The following is a 13673-nucleotide window of genomic DNA, read 5'->3' on the forward strand; positions in this document are numbered from 1 at the left end:
ATTGTTATTCCCCAGAGTTGTTTGTTTGTGCTGTTGCAGTGTTTATGCACTAGTTTGCTTGTTTAGTTTCATATGTTTTCTGTGTAAGCTGAGAATGGTATTTGGTAATTCCTAGTGTTTCTGTTTTCTGTGTGTGTGTGTGTATGGTGGTTACATTTGATGTTCTTTAGTGTCATTGGTAAGAATGGAAATAGCAAATTTAGTCGATGCTAATTTTAGTCCGTTTGTTGTTAAGAGCCTGATTTTACCCCAGTTCATGTAAACCTATTTTCTGGGTTGAAATGTTCAGATAAATAACAAACTATCAGTTAATAATACCAACTACACCTAGTTTTGTTATTTACCAACAACATCAGTTATTGGATTTTAATGAGCTTATTTTGTTTTCGGTTTGATTTATATTTGGGCTGTGTGTGACAGAGAGTGACAAAGATTGCTGACAAGTTAGTTCTAGTTTCGGTTTCCAGACATTCTGTTGTTTTTCTCAATCGGGCACTTGATAGAAATTCTAACTTGAGGTGCATAGCAATTCTATACACTGGGATACATTTACTTTCCACTTACATTACTGTGGCCAACGTTAAGTAAACACTGGTGTTATTGAGTTCAAGTGGCCACATCATCATCATCATCATCATTTTAATGTCTGTTTTTCCATGCATGCATGGCTTGGACAGAGTTTATTGAGGCAGGTGTTCTATGGCCAGACACCCTTCTTGTCAACAACTCTCACCTGTTCACAAACAAAGTAATATGTCCCCTGGGCCAGACATTTTCGCAGAAAATTGGAAATGACATTCACAGATGTCAAGACAAGGAGACAAGCATGCACACACACATACACACACACGTGACGGGTTGTTTTCTTCCGTTTCCCTTCTACCAAATCTGCTCACAAGGTTTTGTTCAGCTTGCGGCTACAGTAGAAGACTTGCCAATGTGTCATAGTGGGATTGAACCCACAACTATGCAGTTGGGAAGCAAAATTTTTAACCATGCAGTCATGTTTTCCTTTTGTATTTGGTTTGCAAGATTCTTGATGTGAATTTGTGTGTTGAAACAAATTTTATAGTACTTTGAGGGTCATTATGCCGATAACAATAAACACATGCACTGGTTCAGTATCACTTTATAGAGTAATGCCTACACTTATATACAATCTTTTAGATAGAAAAAAAAACAACCCCAAAACAGTCATTACAATCACGATGATGCTGATTGTTTTAAATATATGAAAGCGTTCTATACTAAAGTGTTTGTATAAAATAAGTAGTCTTAGAGGACCAATAAATATATTTAACTCTTTTTATAACAATCTTCTTCAGACTGCCTCTGGTTTTATGATACAAAACTCTCTATTTTAAGATGTTGATATCCATATTAAAACTTTTCTCATAATTTTATGTTAGGACTCTTTGTCATGTCCCAGACACTTGCCGAACAATGTAAAGAAGTTATTTTTACCAACTCCCACCCAATCCATGATATGACAGTATTTTAGATAAAAAAAATGTTGGCAGTATTTTTTAGGAAATCTGGTCAGAAAAGGGGTTGATATAGTTTGACATATGAAAGTGTTGAGTCATGCACTAAATTCCTTATAAAATAGAATTTTTATCTCCTTTACATTCCATATTTTGTTTCATCTATGTATGGTTAAAAGCATAAGTGAAAGGTGTGTTCTGGGGTACATTCCAATGATTCTCTCTTTCTCTCACACACATACACCCACTCACACAGATACAAAGACCTTGTGCTTATGAAACATATTCAGACATGCTGTAATAAGAGATAAAACACCATATGATGTCTTTTACCAGAATTCCTCATTTTACCCGCTTGGCTTTGTGGTTAGGGTATCGTTGGTTCAATTCCCAGCGATGCATTGTGTCCTTGAGCAAGATACTTTATTTCGCAATGCTTCAGTCCACTTAAGGTGGCGAGCTGGCAGAAATGTTAGCATGCCGGGTGAAATGCTTAGTGGTATTTCGTCTGTCTTTACATTCTGAGTTCAAATTCTGCTGAGGTCGAATTTGCCTTTTATCCTTTCAGGGTTGATAAATTAAGTACCAGTTGTATACTGGGGTCGATCTAATCGACTGGCCCCCTCCCACCAAATTTCGGTCCACTCAGCTGGTAAAGATGAGTTGTATCTGTATTTCAAAGGGCCAGCCTTGTCACACTCTGTGTCACACTGAATCTCCGTGAGAACTACATTAAGGGTACATGTGTCTGTGGAGTGCTCAGCCACTTGCACGTTAATTTCATGAGCAGGCTGTTCTGTTGATTGGATCAACTGGAACCTTCTTCATGATAACCAATGAAGTACCAGTTAATATCATTAACTATGGTGTACACACAATGATTATAATTTAATTTTCCTCAAATTTCTTGGTGCTTTTATAAAATGATGAAATGAATACTAATTTTAAAAGGAAACTATTTATCACATTAGAATTAAATAAAACAAATTTATCATTTATATATTTGCTCTGAATATATGTTATTACACACTGGTAAAATACCACCATTGAAGATTTGCTCACTATCTACTCCATCAAACCTTTCCTCTTCAAAATTTGAACTTCTCCCATAACTATCCTGTCATTTACTCTCTCTCTCCTCCTCCAACTAACTCTGTCTCTATGACTCTTTTTCTCTCTCATTGTATGTGTATGTGTGACATTCCTTTACTCATTGCCTGCCATGAAGCCTCATATGTGCACTCATTCTGTACCTCTTATGTTAACTCACTCTCCATATAATTTAAAGTGTGACTGGAGGAATCAACCCACTAACCTCATTTATATTACTTAGTATTATCATCATAATAATGCTTTGCGGTATTTTGTCTGTCTTCACCACGTTTGGAGTTCAAATTCCACCGAGGTCAACTTTGCCTTTCATCTTTTCGCGATCAATTAAATAAGTACCAGTTTTGCACTGGGGTCGATGTAATCGACTTGCCTCCTCCTGCCAAATTTTAGTCCTTGTACCTGTAATAAAAAGGATTATTATTATTATTATTATAATAATAAATATTTTAAGCAGCAAAATTAAAAGGAAGTCACACTTTCCACTCATATATTTCGTTGACACATTTTTATTGTAATTATTTTGTATTGCAACTGGAAAAAGAAAAAAAGGTTAATTAGATGAATACCTGCAACGATGACTATTAATTGTTTCACATGTTAATGTTTGTTCTAGTTGGTTGTTATTGCTGTAATTATCTCAGATAAACTTTTACATTTGCAATAATTATTTTCATCAAATCTTCTCTTATTGGGCTGCTGCTGCTGCTGCTCTTCTTTCACTGAATTCACCAGGTGCAGACGTGGTTGTGTGGTAGGAGGCTTGCTTCCCAACCACATGCTTCTGGGTTCAGTCCCACTGCATGGCACTTTGGGCAAGTGTCTTCTACTATTGCTTTGGACTGACCAAAGCCTTGAGAGTAGATTTGGTTGATGGAAACTTAACGAAGCCTATCTTATATACATGCATGCACATGTGTGCATGCATGCATGTGTGTGTGTGTGTGTGTGTTGTTACCCACCACCTCTTGACAAATGGTGTTGGTTTGTTTATGTCCCTATAACTCGGTAGTTTGGCAAAAGAGACAGAGAGAGTATATATGAAGTTTAAAAAAAAATATAAATACTGGGGTCGATTCATTCAACTAAAATTTCTACAGGCTAGTGCTGCAGCATGGCCGTATCTAATGACTTAAACAAGTAAAAGATGAAAGATAAAACATTCTAAAGGTGAAATTTCTAAAAGAAAATTTGATAAAGCTGCTGTAGTCGTCATAATCATGTTGGGTTGAAGTAATTTATTTCAAAACAGCTTGATGCAAGTGATGGAGAGGGGGGAGATAAGGAGCATTTGTGAAGAAAGCCTGTTTCTAATATGGCTCCAGTAGCTTCCAGCCACCATTTAGTGGGGGGTATACAGTGGGCTTGTTGGTCTGTTTCCTCACGTGGCCATTGTGAGGCAGATTCCATTAGCTGTCTGTTGTCAGTCTTTTAGGTTTCAGCAAATCACTTGATTAACACTGAAGCATGTAATTCTTTTACCTCTGCTGCTGCTGCTGATGATGATGATAATGATGATGACTATAATGATAGTGATGATGATGATGATGATGCTTTTGCTGCTGCCCTCCTTTCTGTTTTGTTGTTATTGTTAATAGCTGAGATGATTGAGAAAAGTAAGGGATGGCTGGCTGGCTGGGGCTGGTGTGGGTGGGGTTCGTTCTGATGAGTCAGACCTGCTCAGCTGTCAGTCTTGACTTCCAACTATGATGATGGAGAAGAAGAGAAGGAAAGAAAGGAAAAGAAATCAGTATGGAATCTGGTGTTCATCTCCTCTCAGACTTTGTAAGGAAAAGGGAGAAGAAAAATAAATTGATCCATGGAACTGATGGAAACATGTTATTGGTAAAAGTGACAGGTGTGCAATGAAGTAGTCTTTTTTGACAAAGGTGGGAAATTTTTTTTTTTTGCTTTACTCCCAGATTTCATTATCAATCGATTTATACTTATTATTGTTGTTATTATTAGTATTATTATTATTATTAAGGTGGTGAGCTGGCAGAATAGCATGTCAGGCTAGCAGCATTTCATCTATCTTTACGTCCTGAGTTCAAATTCTGCCAAAGGTTGGCTTTTCCTTTCATCCTTTCTGGGTTGCCAAAAGTAAGTACCAGCTGCGTACTGGGGGGGGGGGGGTGATGTATTCGACTCATGCCCCTACCCTGAAATTGTTGGCCTTTTGCCAAAATTTGAAATTATTATAATAATTTGGTTTTGGAAAAATAAAAAAAATCAAAGGTTGGGTGAAATTAAGGGATTGTCTGTATTTTTAAACTTGAGGTTGTATAAGGAAAGAGATTTTTTAGTATAAACTACTTTATTTTAAATTACATCTGTCTTGAAGTGATAATGGGGAGGGCCCCAAGTCCTCCCCACTCCTCCAATATCCTCAACCAGTTCTGAAAATTCCTTTTATTCAAATTCTTCCAAAACTCCAAGACCTTGCTCTCTTTTCATTTTCATTATATATATTTATCTCACTTTTGAGTTTCATTATTTTCCTACTTTTTTTGAGTAACAATTATTTTTCTAAATTAATTTCCTTATTTATTTTATTTTTTTTGGTTATTTTTTTAAATATTTGCATCATTTTTCAAATCTATTCTATAAGGGAAATATTTAATAAAGATATATTCTAATAAGATATGCTACTGGAAACAACTTTAGGTATTGATAATAGCATTTTAACAGATATGGGGTTTAATAATAATTGTTTCTACTATATAGGCGTAGGAGTGGCTGTGTGGTAAGTAGTTTGCTTACCAACCACATAGTTCTGGGTTCAGTCCCACTGCATGGCACCTTGAGCAAGTGTCTTCTACTATAGCCTCAGACCAATCAAATCCTTGTGAGTGGATTTGGTAGGTGGGAACTGAAAGAAGCCTGTAGTGTGTGTGTGTGTGTGTGTGTATATATATATATATATATATATATAATGTATATATATATAATGTGTGTGTATATATATATAATGTATATATATATAATGTGTGTGTATATATATATAATGTATATTTATATAATGTGTGTGTGTATATATATATGTGTGTGTGTGTGTCAGTGTTTGTCCCTCCACCATCACTTGACAACTGATAGAATAAGTACTAGGCTTACAAAGAATAAATCCTGGGGTCAGTTTGTTCGACTAAAGGTGGTGCTCCAGCATGGCCACAGTCAAAATGACTGAAATATACAAAGGAATAAAAGAATAGGCACAAGGTCTGAAATTTTGGAGGAGGGAGCTCGTTGATTACATCAACCCTAGTGCATGACTGGTATGTATTTTATTGGCTCAGAAAGGATGAAAGATATAATCAACCTTGGTGGAATTTGAACTCTGAATGTAAAGAGCTGGAAGAAATGCTGTGAAGCATTTTGCCCAGTGTGCTAATGATTCTGCCAGTTTGCTTCCCTAATAATAGTAATAGTAATAATAATGATAATAATAATAATAATAATAATAATAATAATAATAATACAGTTCTATATTTAAGAGATAAGGAATTATGTACAATATTTACATTATTTACATTTAATAATAACGATAATAATGGAATTATTGTATAGAGTGCTCAAGTGCACAACAACTTGTCAAAAGTGCGTATAAAGCATATGCATTAATGTACAAATGTCTGGGAAGCGAACAGTGTATGAGTCAGATACATGCTTGCGTGTGTATGGAGGGGAGAAAATCAGGTGTAGTGTTGGCGAATCTCAGGAAGCATGGAAGTTTTGAAGGATGCAGTGCTCTGACAACTAACAACTGATGCCAGCAGTTTGTTCCATGCTTCAGCAACTCTTAGTGTGAAAAAATGTTTCCGAAAGTTATGGGAGCTGTGCTGTTTTCTGACTTTGTAAACATGTCCACGGGTGTTAGACAGGTGGATTTTGAAAATTTGATGGATATTTGTCCTCATCTTGTTTGTTGTTAACAAAATGTTTTGGCTGATATATCCTCCAGCCTTCTTCAGGTGTCTTGGGGAAATTTCAAACCTGGGTTCTCATTCCTAAGGCATTTTTCAATGTTGTTATTATTCAGGTCACTGCATGCAATTGAACTCGGAATCCCCAAGATACCTGATGAAGGCTGGAGGGTTTATCAACCAAAACGTTGTGTTAACAACAAACAAGATGAGGACAAATATCTGTCAAATGTAAATAATGTAAATAATAATAACTCTTATTATAACGACTATTGAAAAGTTGCAAGATGCATAAAAAATTTAGGAAAAATAAATGAGTAAATGAGTGGAAACTTTACCAGTGAGGGTGTTAAATAAGAAAGCTCTAAAAGAGAACGACTCTCCCTGAGCACAACAAAATTTGCTTCAACACACAAACTCACATAAAGAATCTTGCAAACCAAATCCCAAAACGAAATAATGATAATTATTATTATTATTACTAGCATACCAGTAACAACAATTACAGTAATGATAAAAGCCAATTTTTGTTTCTTAGATACAAGCATAAACTTGTTGGTTGAGTAGTTCAAAGAATCCTCTTACCACTTCATAGAAGGATAAAAAAGAAACAAAGGCAAACAGCTGCTATGATTTGAACTTGAAAAGGTGAAGTATTGAATGATTGTGCATCTAGTTAGCTCTCTATTTTTTGCATTCACTTCAGTTATAATAATAATAATAATAATAATAATATAATAATAATAATGATTTATAAACCATTTCTAAAATATCTAGTTATATGGTGTTCCTCTTTTAGATTACTATCACAGTGAATATATATAATCTTTGAGTTGTTTACCAATTAGCAGTTTTGCTTCTCCACCCCTTTATATAACTCACCTGTAGTTATACAGGAGTGAAATGTATATACATACATATATATATATATTATATGATTGTTATATAACTGCCTCCCAACTGCTGCATCTGTAAAAAAGAAAAGAACCCAACCATATCATCTTTTTTTCTATGGTTGCCTATTTTTTGTTTTTTACTGTTATTTATTTAGTATATTCAGCTGCTATTTTCAGTTTCTTTTTCTTCGTCAAACATAATCAGAGCAACTTCTGAAATCAGAGGAGTTAACAAACCCAGTTCTGAGTCTGTGATAAACTAGAATCTTTTCAGAAGCTGTGTGTAGGGTTCTGATGTTTAAATTTAAAATATTTTTTGTCCTATTTCATAGTAATTAAATGTTTTTTTTTTTTGAGATACAGTTAATTATAAAACACCTCCCAAAAACAAAATAAATAAACAAAATATGGTAATTATGAAGATAAATTGTACGTTCGTTCTTTCTTAGTTGCTTCTTTGTTTCACTTGAACAAAAGAAAATTGGTTTCTGTTGTAACACATGTATCATAAAGTGCTCCATCTATTCTTGCATGCAGGTGTACAGTGTGTGATGGTATTATTTAATTAAATTCATATTTGGGTATAAATTCTTTTTCCAAAATTCTGACGACCTCCTCTTTTCTCAATACACACACACACACACCTTTCCCGATAGGGAAGCCGTGTATTCGCCTCTTCAGCGAGTCACTTGTTCCTGTCTCTCTACCATACTTGCATATCCCTCAATACTATACCCTACTCAGTTTTTGTGAGTCCACCAGTGTTGGTGCCACATAAAAAACACCCAGTATACTCTGGGAAGTGGTTGGCATTAGAAAGGCCATCCAGCTGTAGAAACCATGCCAATGCAGATATTGGAGCCCTCTACTTCATCTGTTCATGTTGAGCTGTCCAACGCATTTGTTATGATGTTGTGTTTTCCACAGTTATAATTGTAGGTGTTGTATCTACTCTAGTAGCCACGATATTTTCTTGGTATCGGACACAGTGTATCTCTTCTATACCAAAATGGTATTACACCACTTCGTCTATCGTACCATCGCTGATAGCTCTGCAAGACACTGAATTTGAACCGTCTACCTTGATTGTGACTCAAACTCGACTACAACACGTAACTGACACTTAACTCTGAGAACACGTACAAAGACTCTACAACAATTGACATACAACTCCCCATACTGGTTGATGTCATCTCACTTTATAGTGGCTGGTTCATACCACTTGTCCCATGGGAGGGGTGTACCATTTCCACTACAATACTATTCCAGCATCAAAAAGAAGGGAATGTTAAATGATAATGATTATGACATATACGTTAATCCAGACATGTTTTTTTGCTCTCCATTTTTTCCTGAGCGTCAAACTAATGCACCTTGTTTGTAGTTCCCTTGCCTGTCTCTGTATTTTGTTTTTTGTTTTTCTGTACAATTTTGAACTATGTGTGTGTGTGTGTATACATACACACACACACATATCATCATCATCATGATATAACTCCTATATATAAAATTCTTTAATTCTTCTCACAGCTAGTTTTATCACATTATATTTGGATTATCTGTCAGACCTAATTTTAGTTTTTTATTAACTTATCTCAAAGTTGAAAATAATAAGCATGCTAGTATTAGAAACCAAACTTGAAAAGTTCCTTACTACAAAATGTGGTTCAGTACCTGTTTTTTCTATTGTTTGCCTTTCAACATGAAAAAAAGGGGAAAAAAATATTTCAATTTCCCTAATCTTACAGTTATTCTTCATCCTGTAGAAATTCTACACAACTAGTTTTGGTCAGAAATATTCTTTGCAATGTCTTGGAGTTAGATGTCATAAAATAATGCCAATGTAGACATTTTTGTTATGCAGATTTATGTAAAACTCAGAAATTTAATTAAATGTAATTAACCCATTTGTTACTTTATTTTCATTGCGGTACACTGCCTTTATTTCAATTAATTTCTAAAATAATGAAGAATGTGGTAAATTAAATTTGTCTTTATTAGCTGAAATTTGGATTGAAAATTATGAAATTTTGATGCATGGTTTTAATTTAGATCACTTTAAAACAGGGAGTTTGCATTATATATAGAACCAGGGGTATGGATTAGAAGAATTAATATTTTACCCCACCCCGTCTTTTTAGAAGAGTTAAAACTTTATCTTTAGTCTATATCAGGTTATAATAAAAATTTTCATATTTTATTACCAAAAATATTGTTTGTTTTTTTTGTTCTTGTAACTGTTGCACGTTTCTAATAAAAATCTGTTTTCTGTTTTCAGAGAAAGCATCTGCATTGGTGCCAAGTTGTGAAAACAAGCTGAGTGGTTATGATCAGTATTTACCGACTCAGCCGGACAGTCATTGGGAGTTGTACAGTAGAGGTTTTGGTTCTATCAGTGGTTCTCACCAAATAGTCGATCAGCCTGCCTCCTCGGGCCCTACCAACATTGCCTATGATATGCCTTATGAAGCTGCCCATAAATTTGACATTGCAGAAGCCAATTTTTCTGTCTTTCAAAAAGAATGCAACCTTCAGACGCCAACTTCTGTTGTGTCCGTTCATAATGAACAAAAACTCAATTTCCAGAATGGTTTAAATGCAAATATTACGTCGTCTTCAATAGAAATAAATAACGAAAAATTTGAAAATGGAAGTGAAATGAAAGAGAAAACTAGTCAAGATTTACAAGATAAACGACCTTTTCAAGAAACTCAGCCCCCTGAACTTACAACTCCTCTCGATGACATTATTATAAAAACAGAGGCGTTTATACCACGCCGCGTGAACTTGAATTTGGCAAAAAACAGTGAAAATGACCAGTCATGTATGAAATCCGAAATTGGTAAAAAAACCTCAGCTAGTGATCTGGATGCAAAGAATGAAATGTCTGTGGTAGAAGACTCTGTTGAATGTGTTGCTATTTGTGATAAACAATGTCTAGAGAATGCTTCTGTAACAAGCAACCAGACAGACACTGTTGCTGGTGTTAAAGATGACGGATCTGTTGGTAGCAGTGTCTGGACTGCATCCGACCGTAACGAACTATCAAACTCTCAGGAAGAACCCATGTATGAAAATAACGATATTGTGATACGAAAAGTTGAGGATATGTCTGCAGTGTGCTTGAACAATTTATCTGATTCCATGCAGAACAGTCAAGAAAACCTGCCTGATATGGACATAACTGAACCCAATGCCTTGCCCAGTCAGGATCTAAGTTATGACATAGATGATAACCCAGCAGAGGATTCCTCTCGGACCCTTGACACGAATGATTGTGACAACTTGGTGCCATTAACTATTGGCAGTAATGAAACAAACTTCCAAGAGGTTGTTGGTTTTGATTCTATAGATAACGAAGATGAAGATATGGAAGAATATCTTGAAAAGTGCTGTTCAAGTGAACCAATCCCTTTGTCTGTGAATCCGTCTGGAGTATTAGTTGAAGCTGAGTGTCATGTACATTCTGAAATGTCTGGCTCCCCTATGGAGCTGCCTGAAGTACTTGGCAACGGTGTCCTACCTAATGAGTCTGTAATGTCAGAAAACTTGGATAAACCTATGGATTTATCAAGTGATACTGCTGCTCATATAACAAATGAGGAATGGAATTCTATAGACATTTCTAAAAGCAATTCTGATTTCCAGTCAGAGAACTTTGAACACGAAACTCTGTATGTTGGCGATTCAGATTTACCTAATAATTCTGCAGAAAATGGTTTTCCTTCTCCAACATATGTTAGTTCAGGAAGTTGTGAACCTATTGAGAATGGTTTCCCAAGTTCCCCTGTAGAAAATGGTTTAAATTCATCATTTACAGAATGCCATCAATCTTCTACACTTGGCGCTCGACCTAAAGAACCCACTTTACCGAAATTAGCACGGCCCAACAGCCTTTTAGGTTTGTCTAAAGTGTGTTTGGACACACCATTCGCTGCTGCTACCGTTGCACACATTTCAAGTCCTGTCTCTGATGAAGACAAATGTAAAGATTCTGCATCCAATGGCTTTCCTGATGCCACATCAGATACACCAGTGACAGGGAATCAGAAATCAATAACTCAACAGCTATTAAGTCCGCTTCAACACAAGTTGAACAATATGGACATTAAACAACGCCTTGAAAACGATACTGAAATAGAAAACAGTCCCAAATCTCCTCAGCATAACTGTGATGTTGTTCATTTATTGCCTTGTGACAGTTTACAGAAAGATGGCGCTGAAGAAAATATCAGCTCTGTAGAAGAGAATAGTGAAATTCGAGAAGACCAAAAAGAACTTGATTTTAATAACCAACCAGATACTTGTGTTGATTCGATACAAGTGTCTTCTACAGAGTCACATTCGTCACTGTCAGACACAACCCTATCACCATCAGCTACAGTGTCATCTGGGTCTGGAGCAGTACGACCTCATTCTTGGAGCCCTTCAAGTGGTGCTTCTGTTACTGCATCTTCTTTGTTGAAATCAAAGCGGCCTACCAGCCTAAATTTACCACAACGCATCCGAGAAGTGAATACTCCAAATGATTGGTCAGGTGGAGTAACATCACAGACATTTCCTAATGACTCTGATAATTCTAGCAGTGGTTGGTGGAATCAGAGTGGAATTCAGCCAATATCAGAAGAAAACGAATCAGGTTAGTTCATTTTATACGATTCTCTGTAAATCTGTTCTATGCTTCACTTGCAATCCAACTTCTTTTTCTAGCCAGAAACTGACTGCTCACCCTGTTGGTTTTAAATTGAAGCAATTCCTATCAATTTTTTGGGGTTCAAATAATATATTTTTATGTGTATGTCTCCATTGAATTTATTTTTATGTTCATACACAGTACTTTTTTTTGCCCAGTTTTAAACTTAAAACTGAATGAAATTGGTGTTGAACTTCCTAAATATATAATTTATTATTCCTTCACCTCAGCCCTCCATAAACTGACTTTCACCATTGACCATGCCTTCATTCCTTGTATCCACCTCTGTCCTCATCTCTAATCAGCTTCCACTCTCCTTTCACACTCTCACAATTTCTAAAGATGTATGTTATCTTCAGAAAATAAGACAAAGTTCATGTAAAAACTACTCACACATGATAGGTGGCTTCAGTACAGTTTCCATTTACTAGATCTATTCACCAGGAATTAATTGGCCTTGGGCTATAGTAGAAGATACTTGCTGAAAATGCTGTGCAGTAGAATTGAAACTAAAACCTTGTGGTGTTGAAGCAAACCACTTAACCATTCAACCAAACCTGAATTTAATTCATTTTGTTTTAAAACTAATTCCAGAGAGTGTTTTCTGAGTACAGTGTTAACTTTCATATGTTGATTGTATCAGGAACTACTTACTATAAATTCTTTTTTAATTAACTCTGGAAAGTCAGGCTTGATTGTTAGTTCGAAGGCCATTGTTCTTCCACAGTACCATTAATTTGTCATTAATCTGGCTATACAGCTACGACTCTTTAACTTTCTACACTAACGTACCATCTACTCTGTTTAATATCTCTGGTTAGTTTGGTTTTATGAGTCATACCTAGTTTGTCTGGTTACTCTTATGACAGTTTGCACAATTAAATAAATACTTAACCAGCGAAATATTTAATTAACTAATCAGTCTTGATAGAGAGCTGTAGCACTAGCTATCAGGCCTAGTTTAGATAGAGTTAAGTGGATAAGGGGAAAACTTTGCCTCTGATAATGTGCTAAACTAATCTTCTTTAATTTGGTCCACTCATTTATCTGTGGCCATACTGGGGCATCACGTTGAAGGGTTTTTAGTTAAACAATTCAACTCCAGGGTTTATTTTTCTTTTCAGGTGTAGCACTTATTCTCTCACTCACTTCTACTGAATCATTAAGTTATGGAGAAGTAAACAAACCAGCACTGGTTGTCAAGCGGTGGAAAGGGGGAACCAAACACATGCCCCCCCTCCTCCCATGCAACATATTTATTACTGGCTTCCTGTATAGTTTCTGTCTAATAAATTCACTCATGGCATTGGTTGGCCTGGAACTATAATAGAAGGCACTTGCTCAAGGTGCTGCACAGTGGCACTGAACCCAAAGCCACATGGTTGCTAAAACAAGCTTCTTAACCACACAGCCATGGATGCACCTATAATGCGCATGACTTTTCTTTGAGAACCAGATAAGATGGGGATTTTAGAAATAATTGCCTGCTTGTTGTAACCTGGGAAGACATTAACCTATGACCCTTTATTTTGGAAGATAATTGATTCTTTTTAATCTATAGCTTAGT

General features: G+C 35.8%; 1 protein-coding gene across 6 annotated transcripts in view; it reads left to right on the forward strand.

The window, feature by feature from the left end:
- The window catches only part of LOC115214902, a 147389-nt gene that overhangs the window by 60830 nt on the left and 72886 nt on the right, over positions 1–13673 (forward strand). For all 6 annotated transcript variants that reach the window (XM_029783954.2, XM_029783958.2, XM_029783953.2 and 3 more), the window contains exon 3: positions 9692–12052. In XM_029783954.2, the coding sequence (XP_029639814.1) occupies positions 9692–12052 (2361 nt within the window). The remainder of the gene's footprint in view (positions 1–9691; positions 12053–13673) is intronic.

This window comes from Octopus sinensis, linkage group LG8, assembly GCF_006345805.1.
Source record: "Octopus sinensis linkage group LG8, ASM634580v1, whole genome shotgun sequence".
In the NCBI taxonomy this organism is placed as follows: domain Eukaryota; kingdom Metazoa; phylum Mollusca; class Cephalopoda; order Octopoda; family Octopodidae; genus Octopus; species Octopus sinensis.